Genomic DNA, 21706 nt, shown 5'->3' on the forward strand with positions numbered 1-21706 from the left:
TCAGTAACCTCACAAGGGGGCAGTGCCACCATGTGGCATCGCCAGGTGGCCCTGCCCCGAAATTTCATTCCACCTACAATGCAGCGGGTGGCTGTGCTCAAGAGCGAAGTAGTTTTTTTTAGGGTAATACTGTATCTGGCATTGGCTGGCCAAATGTGGGAAAAGCAGCTATAGTGTCTGATAGAGGCCTTGGTGCTGGTGCTGCAGTATATGTTCCTACCTCATCCTGCATGGCATCCTCGCCTGGGGGGAGATGGATCCCTGCGGGGTTTAGACTTTGCTGGGCTTGAAAAGGTAGGAGTGTATGTGCCTGAGCCATTCATGTCACCAGCCGCGGCCACACTGGCCCAAGCAAAAAGCTGCAGAGGCGTGCACTATAGGGCTGGCCGCAGACCAAGTGACATGGTTGTCGCCGCCAACTTGCTGAGGCCCTCGGGAGACCGGCGGGAAGAAGCCCGAGAGCATACGGGGTTGTGTCGCTTCCATCTTTCGTTGGGGCATGCTCGGCTGTGTACTCTGTCCACTGGTGCTGTCTGTGGCAGTATATCTAAAACCAAAGTCTTGCTTTAGTTTTGGATAGAGCGGTAGGGGGGTTAAATCACTAGTAAGCATTTTAATGCTATCTGTGTCCCAACTGGGGAGATTTACCCCATCGCTGGGACAGAAAGTGATAGCCAATCCAAACTTTTGCAGTTGTCGCCTGGAAAAGAAAAAAAAACACAAATATTTAATCATTCTCCATATCAAAACTAAAACAAAAAGTTTTGGCTTTAGATATATTTTATAGTTTTATTATCAAGAGTAGACTTTTTTAATGTAATGTCTGTCTTTCTTTTGTGTGTTTTCCTTTAAAAAAACACAGATATCAGGACTGATGGTATTAGCTTTGCCACCTCAGAAAGTACAGCATGTGGCTGCTGGAAAGAGAAAAAACAAGTGACAATGATAGATCAGCACAGCCATGCTACACCATCTGTTGGTGAGTAGAAAGATTTAGGCCATGCATATGAGACTTGTTCTCTATGATGTAAAATTCTGGCATATTTCCCTGCCTGGGAGCCAGGGGTGCTGCATACAGCCGCCAATAGAAATCAATGACTTTATATGCATATATGCTGGTACTTGCGTACATACATGCATGTAATGTACAGACATGACCTTGGACGCAGACAGTCTGAGGTATATTTAATTGATTCGATAACTCAAACGATGTAAGCTGACCAGACTATTTAAACTTGCTCCTTTCACCATGGATATCTAGTGTCTTTCATGTTACAATAATAAACCCAAAACCAAAAATGTAATATATTGCAGCTTACCAATCTTCAGATGTGGTGGCTGCAATTGTTTTATTTTATAGACATTTCCCCTTTGTTTTCACCCGGGGATCTGGCCAATAACGCCCCTCCTGTATGAGAGTGCTACACTCTGGATGAAGGAGAAACAGAGAGACCTTTGAACAGCAGCATTACCAGTCTGGGGGGAGTGTTATGTACTAGCAGATTTAAATACACTAACAAAGTGAAGGAAAACTCCAGCTTACATTTACAGCCACAGTTTTGCTCCTTTTGGAATAAAAGTTGTACATAAATAAATATAAGCTGGTCATTGTAAGCACCCTTGTCAGTGTTAAATGGTATGTTTCAACTCTCTTAGCCCTTGTACACACGGTCGGACGTTCCGATGGACAATGTCTAATAGGACCGTGTTGTCGGATAATCCGACATTGTGTGGGCTCCATCGGACTGTTTCCGTCGGAGTATCCGATGGACCAAGTTTTCCAGCTGGGCTATAAAAGTTTCCGACAACATGCTCCGATCGGACTTTGTCCGATCATGTGTAGAGAATTCAGATCGGACAAAGTGCCACGCATGCTCAGATCAAATTCCTAGACCAAAGCTATTAGCTACTAGCCTGAACGTAGTCCCGTCCTAACGAAATAACGTCATCACGTTAAGTACGATCGGATTTTCTGACAACTTTGTCTGACTGTGTGTATGCAACAGTTTCGGGCAAAATCCGTCAGACAAAATCCGACGTATTTGGTTGTCGGAATGTCCGACCATGTGTACAAGGGCTAAAGGGCTACGTCTGGAGGCCAACTCGGTCTGTTGAAAAACAAGAGTCATTGGCAGGATCACTAGGTGAAAATAAAAAAGAAGACTAAGCAGCCACCAGATGTAATAAATGGTAACCTGCAATAAATTAAATGTTTGCTTTTGGGTTTAATACGACTTTAATTTTCTGCAGCCATTTCTGGTTTGTGAGATTAGCTCTCAGGGGTTTTCACTGGTTGGAATGCAAGCATGGGAGCTCCACTTACCTTGCCCATTTTGCGGGAGGATGAAGCATCTGAGGCAGATCCGACAAGAAGAGGAAAAGAAGAAAACTGTTGAAGAAAAATAATCTGCCATAGATGAATGCTCCCAGAAGAAATTCCAGAATCTGGTGTTGTATCAGACTGAAAAGACCTTATTGGGCTTCATAGTGATCCTTTCCAGTGCACTTTCACTTGCAGGAAGTGATTTGTGCAGCTTCACTTCCAAAGCGTTTCACTCATCAGTACCCCAAAGAAGAAGAATTCTATAAGAAAAGGAGTACTCTGGCTGTTGATCTGGTGATTTTCTACTTTAATGAGGTCCCCACAGATAATTGGTTAGAGGCCGTCTTTAGGTGTCCTTCTCAAGTTAGACTATAGGCAACTCTGCAACCTGCAGTGGCTCCAGTCCAGGAAATAAAACCCAGTGGATCAATACCCAAAAAATTGGAAGGTATTAATAAAGAATGCCAGCCATTCTGGGGAGGTGTTCTGGAAAGCCTCTCAGTTCAGGGATTGTGGTTGTTAGGGGAACGAGGTTGCCAATCAGCATCCAAGAACTTTGGGGGATTGCCTTCTTTCAGGGTGCCTCTCTCAGAATACAGTCATACAATGCCAAAGCCTGTGGCATCAAGAGCAAAGTTTCTCCTTTTCCTTGTCAATGCTCTTTCCCGGAGTGTCAATACTATCTGGGCACATTGCCATCAAGTTTCTGTTGTTCTGCTACCTAGCTTTCTCTTCACGTGTTCAACCAGGTAGATCGTTGCGGCTCTGAGGATGCCAGGTTTGGGCGAAAAGCTTTGCAGTGAGGTTTTCTTAAATACTGTCTTTGGGCGTGTTGGCCTTTTTTTCTGTGTTGCCCACCCCTCATGTTCAGTGCTTTGGTCCCAAGTAGTCATGAATATAAAGTACCTTTTGTCCTGTGATGAACAATTAGGATTTTGTTTTGCCTGTAAAACTCTTGTAGTGCATCACAGGACACAGGGATCCATCCCCTCTTTGTCTTTTCCTAATTGCTTGCTACAAAACTGGGGCTGGGCTAGGCAGGGTTATGTCTGGGTGGGGAATTCCTGCCTTTTTTTGGTCAATGTCAATTCATCTAAAGATGCCAGCATAACCCAAGTTGTTATGAATATGAAGACACCCTGGGGTTGGCTTACTAAAACAGAAGATTGCAAACTTGGTGCAGCTTTGCAAATAAACCAATTAGCTTCCAGGTTTTTTGTCAAAAATTAATTGAACAAGCTGAAGTTAGGTAATCGTCAGGTAATCTAGACTCACCTGAGACACAAAGTCCTGTCTGCTGGAATTAAAGCTTTTCTCTCCCCTCTGCTATTTATTGGATGGGTGACCTCACTGACAAATAAAGATGCTCAGTATACAAGAGGACCGACTCGCCTTGCATGTAAATGGTTTCTGACTGAGGAGCCCTGGATGCTGGTTTTTCCCTTCTGAGCCCAGAGGAGGTTCAAATGTGTGTTTAGACTGAGCTTAATTGCAAAGTCGCACGCTGCAAGGTGAGCGTTCACTACCTAGGGGATCACTGAAGGAAGGACACCTTGGCATTTTTTGATCACCTACCAAGCTGTTTTTGTGATTGCATGGACTACTCAGTGTATTGATTAGAAGCACAGCAGGACATTTTGTCTGCACACGAGCACTTTAATACTTGCTATATAGTTTTCGCATACATTATATGGACTTTTAAGTACCTTATGAATTTATATGTTTTTCACATGAGCACTATATACTTACTATGCATTTGAGTTTCCACTCCCTTATTTATTTACTGGCACTTTACCATTGATCAATATTTGTGTGTTTTTAAGTTATGTATGCATTTGGTATCCAGTTATTGGGTGTGTAGTGCATATTACCTAGCACAGCACTTTCCTCATTTAATAATTTTATCCTGATTTTAGCTGCTGTATTTTATATTGATCCAATATCTTTATATCTATTTACATGATGAGATCATATTTATAGTGCGGCGTATTATTTACTCATTTATGTTTGCACGATTTGTGAAACATGTTTAATGCCAGCAGCTTTCCTTTCCCTACATATTTACTGGGCATTTGGTTAGTGCTGGCTCACATGATTTTTTGTGTTTTTTTTTAAGTTAGAAGCTGCTTGGCTACCATGAACAGCTGTACCAGGTTTTGCACTCTCCATGTATATTGTTTTTTTATATGTACTATACGTTTGTACTTTAAAACCAAAGCAAAAAGCTATTGCGGACTTTGCTTGTGGGCTAAAAGTTATCTCTATAGGGGAGATTTACTAAAACTGGTGCACACAGAAACTGGTGCAGCTTTGCATAGTAACCATAAGTATCAGCTTAGTTTTAAGCCTAGGTTCACATTGCTGCGGGTTAGAAATCATGCAAGTTCAGCTGAACTTGCACAATTTCATACCCGCATGTCAGTCTGACTTTGTAAGTGATTTCAGAGACATCTCTGTGGGTTCCTGCACAGATGTCTATTGAAATCGCCCCTGAAGTCGCCAAAAGTAGTACAGGAAATACTTTTGAGAATTGGTGCGGCCTCGCACCGATTCGGATGGTTTGACATGTCAAATTGCATGCCAAATCGGTGGCTATTGCTGGCAATAGCACTGTCTGAATCAGTGCGATGCTGACTTTGCGGCATAGCACCGATTCCCATGGTGCTATTGCCAGCATTAGCCACTGATTTGGCATGCAATTTGACATGAGAATTGGTGCGGCCTCGCACCGATTCGGATGGTTTGACATGTCAAAGCACATACCAAATCGGCCCAATGTGAACATGAGCTTAGTGTCAAAGTTTAATTGAATAAGCAGAAGTTAGAAGACGAATGGTTACTATACACAGCTGCACCAGATCCTGTGTGCACCAGTTTTAGTAAATCACCCCCCCCCCCCATATATGTACAAAATATCTTCATCAGACTGCGAAGAAATGATTCCATATGTCGCCAGTAGATGGTGCTGGTGCTGCAGGTTAAATCATGTTCTGCTGCTAATAAAGCTGGCCCAGTTGCTCCATGCCTTTGCTGCTGTACTCAGCTGTCAGAAACTCACTGGGATTATAATTTATAATGGATATCCAGCAAACTTTACACTGCTGAACTGTGATAAAATTAAACAAAAGTAAATATTTTTGATTTGTGTAAAATGGTGCATTGCAAATACAGTATACTCATTTTTGAAGGTCCTCTTCTAATTTGTGTTGTAAAGTGCTGCGCAAACTGTTGGTGCTATAGAAATCCTGTATTATAATAATAATAATAATAATCTCTTCACTAAAGAATTAAATGTATGACTCAATTCTTTTCAACAGGTTGGCGAGTATGTCATTAAGTTATGTAAAGCAGATTGAAAATAATGAATATTTATGTTTTATGTACCACCAGATTTGATGCTGAGGGATTATTCACAAGCAGCCTTAAACAGCATAGAAAAAAGAACGATCAAACTTGAGCCAAACGATGGAATATAACTAAAAAATCAGCTGACTGGAAGATTACTACAGAAACAAACAAGCCTTAAACATTTTACCATTGTTGCCTCAGCAATATATTCGTGAATTTCAAGCCAAAGCTTACTGACTGATATAAGTGGTAAAAAGAAAACTTGTAATGAAATGGGACTGAAAACGGAGAAATGATTCACATTCCTGTCAAACTCACTATATGGCACCGCCCGCTAATTAATAAAGGGGGCTTGCAATATTTTAGAATGTAAAATGATCTTAAGTTTATTTTTTAGGTATAAAATAGTTTTAGTAATACAGTGTTAGAACATGTATTTTATTTAATATATGTGAATACGATTCATTTTACTTGAAAGTGTAGTGTTGTATTTATTATATACTTCTACGTATCACTGGATAAACAGAGATAAAAACGGTACAACACTAATCCTGCAATAAAACAAGGAGGGTGAATGGATATATCCTGGCACATGCAGCTATTACAATGCAATGGACACAGGCTGTGGGATATATGTATCACGTGTAGAAAGTAACATAAAATGCAATTACAGTATGAGGACACCTTGTAAGAATTTCTATTATTTTTCATATATCAGATACACAGACACTCTTTTCAGATACAGGTGGCATCATTCTGAAACCATTACTTATGTTCATACTAAATCTGTGGTTCTGACTATTCATGTGGGTGACCCCTTGGGGATTAGATCATTAGATCACATTAGTCCATGCTGAGCATTGTGTTATAATTAGCTGACAGGTTTCCCACACTGTTCCTGTATGGATACTCATGAGGAAAGGATGATTATTTTAGGTGCATGCAGGATGTGATTAGGAGCCAATGTGGCCTTCAGTGATCAATATAGTCATTAACCTTTTAGGGTTTATTTGTGCATGCCTACTTATGAAAGATTTACAACATATGTCCTCCCTTAATTAGCTTACCTCTAATGAGTCTTACTCATTAACTTTAACCAACGGTTAGGGGTCATCTAAAGTCTAATGACTGTAGCATCTCCACAGTAGAGTTCCGTAGTTAAGAATGATGTAGACAGGTGTATCCAAACTGCGGCCCGGGGGGGTCAAGATGTAGACCTTTGCTTGCTTTTATCCGACCCTTGAGGCACTATTTCTCCCATTGACACCAAGTATGGAACACTATTCCTCCCATTGACACTAATGATGGTGTACTGTTACTCACTGACACCGAAAATGGGGTACTAGTCCTCTCACTAACACCAATGATGTGGCACCATTCCTCCCACTGACATCAATAATGGGGCACTACTCCTCCCACTGACATCAGTAATGGGGCAATACTCATCCCACTGACACCAATGATGGGGCACTGTTCCTCTCACAGACACCAATGATGTGACACCATTGATCCCACTGACACCAATGATGGGGCACTATTTCTCTCACAGACACCAATGATGGGATACTATTGATCCCACTGACACCAGTATGGGACACTGTTCTTCTCACTGACCAAAGATGGGGCATTGTTATCCACACTTCAATATTTACTACTCCTACTGACCATAGCCAGGCTCCTCTAAAGTCTGAAGGATAATAAACTGTTTAGAAAGTTTGGAGACCCCTGATATAGACCACTTCAGGACTCTGTGGTCTGAAACTGTTAGAGTATTCAAACCCTAGAACAAAAATGACATGTATTGATTTACAAATTCTTACATAAGAGTGGATTCTTTTTGGTGATCCAGCCAGTAAAACCTCCTGTCTTTGGGTGCAAACACTACTCCCCTACTGTAGCCATGGAGGAACAACATAGCCACCTCTGAAAAGTAACATAGTGAAACTGTGGAGGGGGTAGTGTTAGCCCTTGTACACACGGTCGGAGAATCCGTCGGAATGTGTCCTTTCGAACCGTTTTGTCAGATAATCCGACTGTGTGTGGTATGCATCGGACTGTTTCCGTCGGAATATCCGTCGGACCAAATTTTCCAACTTTCTGGAAATATTTTCCAACAAACTGGTCCGATCGGACATACTCCGATCATGTGTAGAGAATTCCAATTGGACAAAGTGCCACGCATGCTCAGATCAAATTCCTACATCAAAGCTATTGGCTACTAGCCTGAACGTAATCCCATCGTAACGAAATTACGTCATCACGTTCTGAAAGAACGGATTTTCCGACAACTTTGTCTGACCGTGTGTATGCAACAGTTTCGGACAAGATCCGTCAGACAAAATCCGACGTATTTGGTTGTCGGAATCTCCGACCGCGTGTACAAGGGCTTAGATGGACTTGTAGATTTAGATGGACTTTAAATAACTAACAAATTAAAGGAATGGTAAAGGTAAAATGTTTTCTTATTTTAATGCATTCTATGCATTAAGATAAAAAACCTTCTGTGTGTAGCAGCCCCCCTAATACTTACCCTGACCCCCCTCCCTATCCAGCGATGTCCATGATTCCCTCAGCCATCCAGGAGTCTCCTCCTGATTGGCTGGGGAACACCCATGGCACCATTGGCTCCTGCGGGTGTTAACCAAAGTCAGTTAGCTTATCAGGGGAGAGAGGGGGCGGGGCTGAATGGCAGCTGGGTGTCTGAATGGACACACAGAGCTGCAATTTGGCTCGGGTGCCCCCATAGCAAGCTGCTGGGCTGTGGGGGCACTCGACAAGACGGAGGGGCCAGGAGCACCGAAGAGGGACCCAAGAAGAGGAGGATCAAGGCTGCGCTGTGCAAATCCACTGCAACAGAGGAGATAAGTATAACATGTTTGTTATTTTAAAAAAAATTGACTTTACAATCACTTTAAGTCATAACTGTCATAACTCCAGCTTATGCTTTTTGGCGGTTACAGTTTTTCTACTTCTTAGGGTAGATTTTAACTATATGAATACAGTGTGACCATTGTAAGCAGCCCTGCCAGTAATAACTGGTTTACTAAATGTCAGGACAGCTTGGTCTGTTAAAGGAAGTTAAAAAAAATAACAGATTTATTGGCTCAGTGGCTTCCAGGTGTTCAGGAGGCAATCCTTTTAAATCTTTTAAAGTCTTTTTTTCCATTCCAAAGAGTACTTTTGTTTCTCTCACGATTGTAGCGCAAGCCCAATAAGTCCAGTGTGTTGCCTGTGAACTCAGCAAGTTACATTTTTCCATTGCCTCGCAGAAAAACATCAGGGGGCAGTAAAAATAACTGCCTGTTTTTACCATCCCTTGTCATCCATGTGAAGGAGGCGGTAGTAAAACAAAGACTGCTGTGGTAATGCTAGTGATGGATTGCATTATAGATGTCATTTTTTTATTTTGCCCATAGTGCTTAAACATTTCAAAGATGGGAGGCAATGTGCAAGACCAGGCATTTGACAATATTTCAGCTGTCAGACTTTAAGGCTCCATGCATACTGAAGCTCATAAACGGCCGTTTTTGGGAGTTCGGACGGTTTTTTTAACAGCCCCATAAACTCCCCTCTACGTTATCCTATGTGTCCATGCACACATGACGTTTTTGGATGTTCATCAGCATTATTATGGGCTGTTTTCTGAACGCCATAAAATCGCATTCAGGAGTAATTTTTCTGACCACAAAAAATGCCAAATGCTGACAAATGCTCAATAATGTGGCTCACCAGCGTTTAACATTTTTGATCCATTGAAAAAAAAAAAATGCAAAAAAATGCTCACACTCTAATAAACGCTCTTGCAAAAAACTTTAAAAAAAACGTTGAAAGACTCACTGCAAAGCTACTGCTGTTTTTATAACATTATTTTAACATCCAGTGTGCAATGGAGCCTAACTAAAAAGTCATACGTTAAATATGGCAGAAGTCATAACTTTTTCATATGTAAGTCTGCACAGCTATAATAATTTATGACTGTATAATTCCCATTTTGGCTAGTTCTTTGATGCAAATCCATTAATTCTGAAACCGAAAGCTGTTTTATTCTACAGTGGGTATGCCAGGTTTTAGAATCCCCTTCTAATAGGCAGGCGCGTTCAGTACTGAATCCAACAAGAAATATAAACACTACTTACAACTTTCATTGACTTTTATTAAATGTCTTCTATAGTCCTGTCATATACTGTCTACTGTATATTACATGCTTAGTGTGGTGGGACCAGGGAGATTCCGAAATGTCTTACAACATTCTACAAGAAGAGATTCACCGCCATGCTAATGTGTCATGTTCATGGATCCAGTGTAATACTTTAAAACACAGTTGGTAATAAAAGAAAAAAGACGTGGAAGTTGATGCAGCAAGTTACAGTTATAGAACCTATGAAATGAACTACAGTATGAAAAAGGTTTTACAACAGCTGCTCTCCATAAACATGGTAATATTTTTCAGCTCTGCTACTCCCAGCAAATACCGTATTTGCCAGTGTATAAGGCATATAAGACGACCCCCTAATCTTATAGGACAAAAACGCTTTTAAAACTGTACTTACCGTATAAGACGACACGGCTTTCGAGGCTTCCGAGGCTTCATATTTCTTCCTTCTTCCTGCATTTGCTGGAGCCAATCACGGCGAGTGATGTATTCTATTAATGAATACAAAGCCTGCTTGGATTGGCAGAGGCTGTAACATCATCAGCCCGCGCCTCTCCGACTCTCCAAGCCAATCCGAGCAGGCTACAGAGTAGCCTGCTCGGATTGGCAGAGGTCATTACTCCAATCCAAGCAGGCTTTGTATTCATTTGAATACATCGCTCACCAGGATTGGCTCAGCGGTATATACTGTATGTAGCCGAAGCTACATACAGTATTACCGAACACCAAGCAGCCATCCGAGGGGCTGACCCGGCGTATAAGACGACCCCTGCTTTTTGACCAATTTTTTTTACGTGTAAAAGGTCGTCTTATTCCCCCGGAAAATACGGTATGTTTCAGGTTTCCCTTATCTTGCTTAGGTGACATTAGCTGTGTTCCTGGATCAGTAATTTGTAGAGTTGTTCCCACTGAAGTTAATATGCATGTATGGTGTGAATGAGGCCTTGGAGATACCTAAACATAGAAAAACTATGGCAGAAAAAGACCGAGTAGTCCATTGAGTCTGCCCTCTTTTTTTTTGGCTTTTATTTTTGTTACATTTTTTGTCTTAGTATAGCTCTACGTTTGTCCCAAGCATGTATGGCGGCATTTATTGTTGATTGTCTCACTACTTCTGATGGAAAACTTTATTCCAAGCATCAACTATCCTTTTAGTAAAACAATACTTTCTAATGAAACGTACACACGATCAGAATTTCAGCCACTAAAAGACCGATGAGAGCTTTTCATCAGAAAATGCGACCGTGTGTATGCTCCATCGGAATTTAGCTGGCCGAATTCCCGTCAGCAACAATTTGAAAGCGTGTTCTCAATTTTCCCGATGGAAAAACTTTCTATCGGACATTCTGATCACAAAAACTCATGCATGCTCAGATTCAACTACGAGATGGAAGCTATTGGCTACTAGGTATTGAACTTCCTTTTTCTAGTCCCGTCATATGTGTTATCTGTACGTCACCACATTCTTGGCAGTCAGAATTTGGTGTGACCGTGTGTAGGCAAGACAGTTTGAGCAGAATTCCATCGGAAATCCGATGGGAAAACCATCAGAGCTTTTTCCGATGAGAATTCCGATCGCGTGTAAGCGGCATTAGATTAGTTTTGACCTTTCCTCGAGTTAGTTTAAGGTCACGTCCCCATGTTCTTGAGTTTGGTTTCATATTGAAAAAACTGCCCTCCTGAACCTTATTCACCCCCTTGATGTATTTAAAGGTTTCAATCATATCTTCCCTTTCCTTTCTTTCCTCCAGACTGTACATATTAAGTTCCTGAAGTCGCTCTCAATGTTTTATCCCTTAGACCTTTCACCATTTTTGTTACCCATCTTTGACTTGTTCTATTTTCTCAATATCTTTGTGTAAGTGAGGCCTCCAGAACTGGACACATTGTTCTAAATGAGGTCTTACTAAAGATCTATATAGGGGGATCAGAACCTCCTTCCTCCTGCTGGTGATCCCTCTAGTGATGCATCCTAGAATTCTATTTGCTTTTTCCTACTGGATCTGGAAAATTTAAATCATTTAAAGTGGTTGTAAACCTCAGTCATGGAATCTGAGCAAAGCACATACTGAAGATCTACAGGCAGTCCAAGAGTTACGAGCACCAAGTTATGAAGGACCCCTACTTACGAACGGCCTCAAACAACGGCTACTTGTGCCCCATGCTGGTCTTGGATACCTCCGAACACATCCCACACTGCAGTACTACATGTACTGTATGGCCAGAAGAGCCCCAGATAACATAACAAGCGCACCCGGAACATCCCATATCCATGCACAGGCAGAAGTTACACTCACTAATGCAGTGTTTCCGACAGGAAGTTACACTTACAAGTGCAAATACGAACAAATTCCAATAACGAACAAACATACAGTCCTTTTTGTGTTTGTAACTTGGGGGCTGTCTGTATAGTGCTTACTTATCTATCCTCAAAGCTGTAAGGGTAATTTCTCTCTGGTGCTTTGTTCCTCTGTTATCAGCATGAGTCACTTTTGAGATGTTTTCAAACACATGAGATAAAATTTGTGATGGGAGTTCAGCACTCAGCTCAACTATTCACAACACAGTTCTGATGTGTTTGAAGGGTGGCATGTTTCTTGTCTCCAATGAGCACTGGCTCTCGGGCCCCCTCCTCTGTGATACTAACAGATGCAGAAGGCTTTTAAACACATTTCTGCTTTTTTGAAGGGAAGAGAGGACTGCAGATAAACAAGTAAAACCTATGTAGGAGGAATTGTTTCATCTTTGTGTATTATCTGAGGCTGTTTAATTCACTGGGTATATGTGAGGTTTTACAACCACTTTAAATCAAGTGAAATGGAGCAGATCAGGGTTATTTTTTACAAACAAAAAAAAAACCCAACAAACTATGTGGCAAAAGAAAAATTGCAGTACGCATGCAAAATACATAGGTAGTTCAATATTGGATAAAACTGAACTGAATGAATAGGTGTTAAATGACTTGGAAGAAATTAGAAACTTGTAATTAGATAAATATGTAGGCTCGTGCTGATTTCCTTCTGAAAATTCTAGTTACTGCTGTCATACTAATTCTGTGGTTTCTGAGCCTCTGATGTGGAACCATATCAAGAGTTGTGACTGTAGTTGCTGCTGTATATTGGTTCGTGGCCAGTGACTCAGTGAGTAGTTAAAGTGAAACTGGGCAAATTGCTTAATACACGTCTGAAATATATTGCGTTTCATGGAGTGGAATGGAAGGTAAGTGTTAAAAGTCAGCGCTAAAAAATGTTACATTTGTTTTGAGTGCAAGACAGCTAGCAGGGGGCAAGTATAGAAAACCCAAAATAATACAATATATAGAGCAAAGTGTAGTGCCTTAATGTAACCAAATACAGTGAGTATCAAAGTATTCAAAAGAAAGCAAAAAAAGTTCCAAGAAAATAGGTCCTTTCCAGCTTAACTACTTCAGCTATGGAAGAATTTACCCCCTTCATGACCAGGGCACTTTTTTGCGATTTGGCACTGCATTGATTTAACTGACAATTGCACGGTCGTGCGACGTTGTACCCAAACAAAATTGACATCCTTTTTTCCCACAAATAGAGCTTTCTTTAGGTGGTATTTGATCACCTCTGCAGTTTTTATTTTTTGCGCTTCAATTGCATATTTAGGTTTCTTTGCATTACTTTTAAGAGAACAGATCAAAAAAGGCAGAGACTACTCAAAATTGGCTATGATATTTTTGCATTCCTTAACCACTTTCAGACCGGACCATTTTGCTGGTCAATGACCAGAGGTCTTTTTACAATTTGGCACTGCGCTGCTTTAACTGGTAATTGCGCGGTCATACAATGTTGTACCCAAACAAAATTTGCGTCCTTTTTTTCCCACAAATAGAGATTTCTTTTAAAGGTATTTGACTGACTCTGCGATTTTTATTTTTTGCGATATAAACGTAAAAAGACCGCATATTTTGAAAAAAAAATGATATTTTCTACTTTTTGTTATTAGAAAAATCCAATAAACTCAATTTTAGTCATACATTTAGGCCAAAATGTATTCAGCCACATATCTTTGGTAAAAAAAAAGTCAATAACTGTATATTTATTGGTTTGCGCAAAAGTTGTCACATCTAAAAACTAAGGTACGTTTTCTGGAATTTACGCAGCTTTTAGTTTATGACTGCCTATCTCATTTCTTGAGGTGCTAAAATGGCAGGGCAGTACAAAACCCCCCCAAATGACCCCATTTTGGAAAGTAGATACCCTAAGGAAATTGATAAGAGGCATGTTGAGCCCATTGAATATTTTATTTTTTTGCCTCAAGCGATTGAATAATGACAAAAAAAAAAATTAATATTTTTTTTTTACACAAAGTTGTCACTAAATGATATATTGCTCACACATGCCATGGTTATATGTGGAATTGTACCCCAAAATACATTCTGCTGCTTCTCCTGAGTACGGGGATACCACATGTGGTCGACTTTTTGGAAGCCTAGCCGCGTACGGGGCCCCGAAAGCCAAGCACCGCCTTCAGGATTTCTAAGGGCATACATTTGTAATTTCACTCCTCACTACCCATCACAGTTTTGAAGGCCATAAAATGCCAAGATGGCACAAAACCCCCACAAATGACCCCATTTTAGAAAGTAAACACCCCAAGCTATTTGCTGAGAGGCATGTTGAGTCCATGGAATATTTTATATTTGCCACAAGTTGCGGGAAATTTACAAACTTTTTATTTTTATTTATTTTTTTCACAAAGTTGTCACTAAATGATATATTGCTCACGCATGCCATGGGCATATGTGAAATGACACCCCAAAATAAATTCTGCTGCTTCTCCTGAGTACGAGGATACCATATGTGTGGGATTTTTTGGGAGCCTAGCCGCGTACGGGGCCCCGAAAGCCAAGAACCGCCTTCAGGTTTTCTAAGGGCGTAAATATTTGACTTCACTCCTCACTACCTATTACAGTTTTGAAGGCCATAAAATGCCAAGATGGCACAAAACCCCCACAAATGACCCCATTTTAGAAAGTAGACACCCCAAGCTATTTGCTGAGAGGCATGTTGAGTCCATGGAATATTTTATATTTTGCCACAAGTTGTGGGAAAATTACAAACTTTTTATTTTTATTTATTTTTTTCACAAAGTTGTCACTAAATGATATATTGCTCACGCATGCCATGGGCATATGTGAAATGACACCCCAAAATAAATTCTGCTGCTTCTCCTGAGTACGAGGATACCATGTGTGTGGGATTTTTTGGGAGCCTAGCCGCGTACGGGGCCCGAAAGCCAAGAATCGCCTTCAGGTTTTCTAAGGGCGTAAATATTTGACTTCACTCCTCACTACCTATTACAGTTTTGAAGGCCATAAAATGCCAAGATGGCACAAAACCCCCACAAATGACCCCATTTTAGAAAGTAGACACCCCAAGCTATTTGCTGAGAGGCATGTTGAGTCCATGGAATATTTTATATTTGGCACAAGTTGCGGGAAAATTACAAACTTTTATTTATTTATTTATTTATTTTCACAAAGTTGTCACTAAATGATATATTGCTCACACATGCCATGGGCATATGTGAAATGACACCCCAAAATAAGTTCTGCTGCTTCTCCTGAGTACGGAGATACCACATATGTGGGACTTTTTGGGAGCCTAGCCGCGTACGGGGCCCCGAAAACCAAGCACCGCCTTCAGGCTTTCTAAGGGCGTAAATTTTTGACTTCACTCCTCACTACCTATTACAGTTTTGAAGGCCATAAAATGCCAAGATGGCACAAACCCCCCCCCCAAATGACCCCATTTTGGAAAGTAGACACCACTAAATTTAGGGGTACACTAGTGAGACTCACAGGTAAAAAAGCACCTAGGCTGTCAGCGACTGTATCAAAACGCTACAAGAAAAACTGTTAGCGATCGCAGGGATCAGGCCTGACTCTGCAAACGCTGCAGTTATGTGTGTTGTGTTTTGTAAGTGACAGTGATCGATCGATACTGCACTTGGGTGGGCTGGTCTGGGCTTGGCGGAGGGGCTAAACGCAGGTGCTAGCAGGTATCTGGGCTGATCCCGCTAACAATGCGTTTTGGGAAACCTAAACTGCTGGCGACGCTAATATAGATCTGATCAGATACTATATTACTAAGGGAGGTGTATGCTTTGTGCGTGGGTGTTAGTGGTACTGGCACTAACCTGACGCTGCCTGGGGCGACGCAGACCTTATCTGACCCTCAAACTTATATCACCCGCCGGGTGATCAGGGGGTTAAACCTTTATTAGGTAATAAATGGCGGGTGCCCTGAAACTATAAAAAAATAACTAACCAACCAGCGTCACCTGTAACAGTTATATGGTGATCACTGGTGAAAGGGTTAACTAGGGGGCAATCAGGGGGCTTTATGCGGTAGTATATGGGGGTCCCTGGCGCTATAAAAAGCTGCGGCGAACCTAAATACCTACCTGCCTAACTAGCGTCACCTGTGACACTAATACAGCGATCAGAAAAATTATCGCTTATTAGGCTGGGTTCAAACTGGAGCGATGCAGGAACGCCACGAATCCGCGGCGGGTTCCCGCATCGCATGCCTCCCGGCGGCAGTTCACACTGCCCTATGCGAACTGCTGGGAGTGTCAGTGAAATGTTAATGACACCCCCAGATCAGTTCGCATATCGCAGTGCGATCTGCAAACTCGGATCGCATGGTGTGAACACCCATGCGATCCGATTCTGCTGCGGACCAAAAAAAGGGTCCCATGCGAATTTGCGGCGGGTGCGACGCAAATTCAGCCATACTATCTGTATGGCTGAACTCGAATCGCACAGAGATCGGATGTGATTTGCACTGCAGTGCGGTGCGAATCACATCCGTTCTCATAAACCGCTGCAATGTGAACCCAGCCTTAGTGACACTGGCGACGGGGGGTGATCACGGGGTTAAACCTTTATTGGGGGGGTTAGGGGGGTACCTTAGAACTAAAGGGGGCTAACCCTAACTGCCCTAACAGTTATTACAGTCACAAATAACACCAATGCAAAAAAAAAAATGCAATTGGTGTCACTGTGACTGGGGGGGCAGGGGTGATTGGGGGGGTGATCGGGGGGGTGAGAGTGTGCCTGGCATGTTCTACTGTGTAGTGTTGGTGCAACTCACCGATCCTCTCTCCTCAGTGCCGGAACGAAAAATACCGACACGGAGGAGAGATTACATCACTTCCTCTGCCTGTGTTTACATTACAGGAGAGGAAGTGATGTCACGCCTCATTTCCATTCGTCAGGAGCGATCGCGAGGGGGTGGCCATGAATGAATGGCCGCCCCCTCATCCCGGATCGCTGCTGAACGGATACCGACCGCCGCAGGCACCGGGGGGGGCCCGATCGGGCCCCCCACCCGCGGGAAGGCAGGGACGTATATATACGCCCATATGCCTGCCCGTGCCATTCTGTCGACGTATATCGTCGTGCGGCGGTCGGCAAGTGGTTAAATACTGCATGCCTGGACAACTACTCAACTGCTTGCCATTCTTATGTGGTCCAGCACACCTAGAATCTACTTCATCATCCTGCTGTGGTCTTGTGGGATATGTAATTAATTTCTAAACTGCTCTTGCTGACCAGCCTCTGTCATTATACTGCGGCAGGTCAGCATGATCCCGCGAACCATGGTAGCTGTAGGCGGGATAGCAGGCGTGCGCTCTCTGCATTTCGAGGGTGCCAATACTCATGGCCGGTGGTTGCGGGCATGAGAGGCAGAACACACACAAATAAACACACAAATCCCTGTTCTATGAGGAGAGGCAGATTGTGAGTTCCTAATAGCTAGGAACCACCATCTGTCATCTCCTATAGTCAGTCCCCTCCCCCCACAGTTAGAACACACAGTTAGGGAACACAGTTAACCCCTTGATCGCCACCTAGTGTTAAACCCTTCCATGTCAGTAACATTTACACAGTAATCAGTGCAATTTTTTTGGTACTGATCGCTGTATAATTGTTAATGGTTTAAAAAATGTGTTCGCCATAATGTCGCAGTTCCGATTAAAATCACAGATCGCTGCCATTACTAATAAAAAATAAAAATGCCATAAATCTATCCCCTATTTTGTAGACGCTAAACTTTGCGCAAACCAATCAATATTTTCTTTTGCAATTTTATTACCAAAAATATGTTGTAAATGGAGGATATTAGTTATGAGGAAAGAGACGCTTGAGAGGGGATATGATTTCAATTTATAAAGACCATACTGGTGACCCCACAATAGGCACAAAACTTTTTCGCAGAGTGGAGTTTAACAAGACACGTGGACACTCATTAAAATTAGAAGAAAAGAGGTTTAACCTTAAACTACGTAAAGGGTTCTTTACTGTAAAGGCCCATACACACTATCAGACTTTTTGACAACAAACATGCAAATTAGCTGTTTCGGAGCATCATCCGACCCTGTGTACGCTCTATCGGACAAACTTTTTTGGTTTTCATCGGACTTTTGTTGGCTGTGCGAACGGACAAACTTTCTGGCAACAAAAGTCCGATGGAGCAAAGTCTGATCGTGTGTACAGAAAACCATAGGACTTTTGTACAAAGTACAAACAGGCATGCTCAGAACCAATGCAAAAGATCAGACAACAATACAGAAGTTGACCAAAGACTAAAGAGCAGAAAAACCACATGATTTGGTGAAAGTTGGCTGAAAAAGTCCTGCCGTGTGTATGCAATACAAGTTCAGGGCCGACGCCCTTTGTACAAAAATCCAAGGGAAAGTTTGTACAAAGTCCTATCGTGTGTATGAGGCTTAAGAGTGGCAAGGATGTGGAATTCCCTTCCATAGGCGGTAGTCTCATCGGGGAGCATCGATAGTTTCAAAAAACTATTAGATAAGCATTTAAACAACCGCAACATACATAGATATACAATGTAATACTGACATATAATCACACATAGGTTGGACTACCTCACCTACTACTATGTAACCATGTATGTAACATGCACTGCTGAAAAATGAAATGTTAGTTTTTGTTTCATTTGTTTGTTTTTTTACGTTTTTCGGGTCATGATCGTAATTCGTTATTTCAAAAAAAATTGGAATTTGAATTCATTACGTTCCATTAATTTAGATGCGGCATCCGTTATTTGGATAATTTGGAAAAGTCCAAAATTCGAAAATAAGAACGATAATCCACAAATAAGAACGAAAATCCAAAAATAAGAACGAAAATCTGAAATAACTAGCTTATACGAAATAACGTATGCCGCATCTAAATTAATGGAATGGAATTCATTCATAATAATAAATATTAAGAAAAAAAATGTATTATACATTTTTTACGTTCCATACGTTTAGATGTGGCATTCGTTATTTCGGATAATTTGTAACTTCGGATAAATCCGTATTCACTAACAGCCAAATTTGAAAGGAATTTCCAATACCTAGAATTTAATTGTTATTAGTTAGTTAGTTATTATTTTGGATCTTCAGGTTTTAGAATTTTCGTTCTTACTTTCGAATTTTCATTCTTTTGAATTTTCAAGTTTTCGTTCTTATTTTCGAATTACGGATTTTCAAATTTCAGATTTTCGTTCTTTCCAATTTTCCTTCTTTTTTTTTAGATTTTCGAATTTTGGATTTTCCTTCTTTCAAAATTGCAGAAAAGTTTGTTAAATGGGTTTCGGTAATGGTTAAGGATCACTAAGGATTATTAACCACTTAAGCCCCGGACTATTTTGCTGGCCAAAGACCAGAGCACTTTTTGAGATTCGGCACTGCGTCGCTTTAACTGACAATTGCACGGTCGTGCGATGTGGCTCCCAAACAAAATTGATGTCCTTTTTTTCCCACAAATAGAGCTTTCTTTTGGTGGTATTTGATCACCTCTGTGGTTTTTATTTTTTGCGCTATATACAAAAATAGAGTGACAATTTTGAAAAAAAAGCATTATTTTTTACTTTTTGCTATAATAAATATCCCCCAAAAATATATAAAAAAACAATTTTTTTCATCAGTTTAGGCCAATACATATTCTTTGTTAAAAAAAAACGCAATAAGCGTTTATTGATTGGTCTGCGCAAAAGTTATAGCGTCTACAAAATAGGGGTTTGTTTTATGGCATTTTTATGAATTTTTTTTTTTTTACTAATAATGGCGGCGACCTGCGATTTTTATCATGACCGTGACATTATGGCAGATACATCGGACAATTTGACAAATTTTTGGAACCATTGGCATTAATACAGCGATCAATGCTAAAAAACTACATTGATTACTGGAAAATGTCACTGGCAGTGAAGGGGGCTAGGGAGGGGTTAAGTGTTTCCTGGGGAGTGATTCTAACTGTTAGGGGGCATGGCTACGAATGACACTTCACTGATCATAGCTCCCGATAACAGGGAGCTATGATCAGTGACACTGTCACTAGGCAGAACGGAGAGATGCTTGTTTACATTAGCATCTCCCCGTTCTTCATCTCCGTGAGATGATCGCTGGTATCCCTACAGCGATTGAGTCCACGGGACCCGCAATCTTACTCACGGAGCTCCCAGCAGGGTCGCGCATGTGCCGCCTGCCGCGCCCACGCGACTACACGGCAGCAAATTCAAAGGAACGTACCTGTACGCCCATTTGCCCAGCTGTGCCATTCTGCGGACTGGTTAAAAGCTGCAGATCTCATCAGATCAAAATTACTTTTGAAATTACATTAATATGTTAAAGGATTAGATCACCTTTATCAAAACAAAACTGCCTTTGAAGGATAAGGGGTTCCTGTAAATAAAAAACAAACTGTGCAGCATTGACTAAAATTGGATAATGCCCTTACTATATGTGTAGGCCATTTACGTACCACCTGAAGCCTGGCTGACAAGCTACCAGAGATGGTGTGACGGGAGTCACTTTGGGTGGGGGGCTTGTGGAACCCAGCTTACCTTGGGGGGCACTGGAATCTCCTTGTCCTGCTCCCCCGAGCCCTCCTATGTGTAATTTACCCTGTGTATATTGTGAAATGTCACACTAAAATGATTGGAAGGCGTCTTTTTCTAGCGATAACTTGCATGAAAACCACCTCAGTGTGAAAGGGGTCTAATGGAGAGAGAAAAAGTATGAGTGGGGGTTTGAATTAGAGAAAAAGCTCACTACTATGATGGTGGGGGTGAACAGTAACAGCTTGGAGGGTCCTAGCAACAAGGCAAGACATGGGAACACCAAGTCTAAGTTTTTCAGCCAGACTTCAGGGTGTATGTAAATGGCCTACACCTATAGCAAGGGCATTTTCCAACTCTGGCCAAAGCTACACAGTTCGCGTCATTACCTGCATAGGTAATTTTTAGGAAAAGTGAAATAAACCCTTAAAGCTTATATAAGATTTTAGCGATTGTGTTTTGATCTACTTGAAATATCCGCATAAAGTTTTCTTGCTTTGACCATTGGCAAAGACCAAGCCTTAAAGATATGAGTAAACAAATTTACCTCAAATCAGTACCACATATCAGTGCTATTTGACATCAGTGCTATGCCATATCAGTGTCACGTATTAGTGCCATCTGTCATCAGTGCCACGTATTAGTGCCATCTGTCATCAGTGCCACGTATTAGTGTCATCTGTCATCAGTGCCACATCAGTGTCCCGTGTCATCAGGGTCATCTGTCATCAGTGCCACCTGTCATCAGTGCCACATTGGTGCCATCTGTCATCAGTGCCACATATTAGTGCCACCTGCCATCAGTGCCACATCAGTGTCACATGTAATTGTCCTGATGCTCCAGGACCTTCAAAAGTTTAATAGGTAGTCAACAAGTTAGGTGTGTAATTTATGCTCCCAGAACATCTGAAGGTACTCCCTGCATGTTTGGCCTCTCTATGTGGCTAGGCTGTGAAAAAAGTCCCACACATGTGGTATCGTAATACTCAGGAGGAG

General features: G+C 41.6%; 1 protein-coding gene across 2 annotated transcripts in view; it reads left to right on the top strand.

Annotated features, from left to right (window-relative positions):
* The window catches only part of NAB1 (NGFI-A binding protein 1), a 77677-nt gene extending 71529 nt beyond the window's left edge, over positions 1-6148 (top strand). Inside the window, exons 8-9 of one of the 2 annotated variants that reach the window (XM_077448695.1) lie at positions 863-979; positions 5714-6148. In XM_077448695.1, coding sequence (XP_077304821.1) covers positions 863-979; positions 5714-5799 — 203 coding nt within the window. In that variant the 3' untranslated portion in view covers positions 5800-6148. The remainder of the gene's footprint in view (positions 1-862; positions 980-5713) is intronic. The other variant, XM_077448696.1, reaches the window with a different exon arrangement.
* The last annotated feature ends 15558 nt before the right edge of the window (positions 6149-21706 follow it).

This window comes from Lithobates pipiens, unplaced genomic scaffold (genome assembly GCF_037356315.1).
Source record: "Lithobates pipiens isolate NorthernLeopardFrog02 unplaced genomic scaffold, aLitPip1_a1.2 Scaffold_22, whole genome shotgun sequence".
Classification (NCBI taxonomy): domain Eukaryota; kingdom Metazoa; phylum Chordata; class Amphibia; order Anura; family Ranidae; genus Lithobates; species Lithobates pipiens.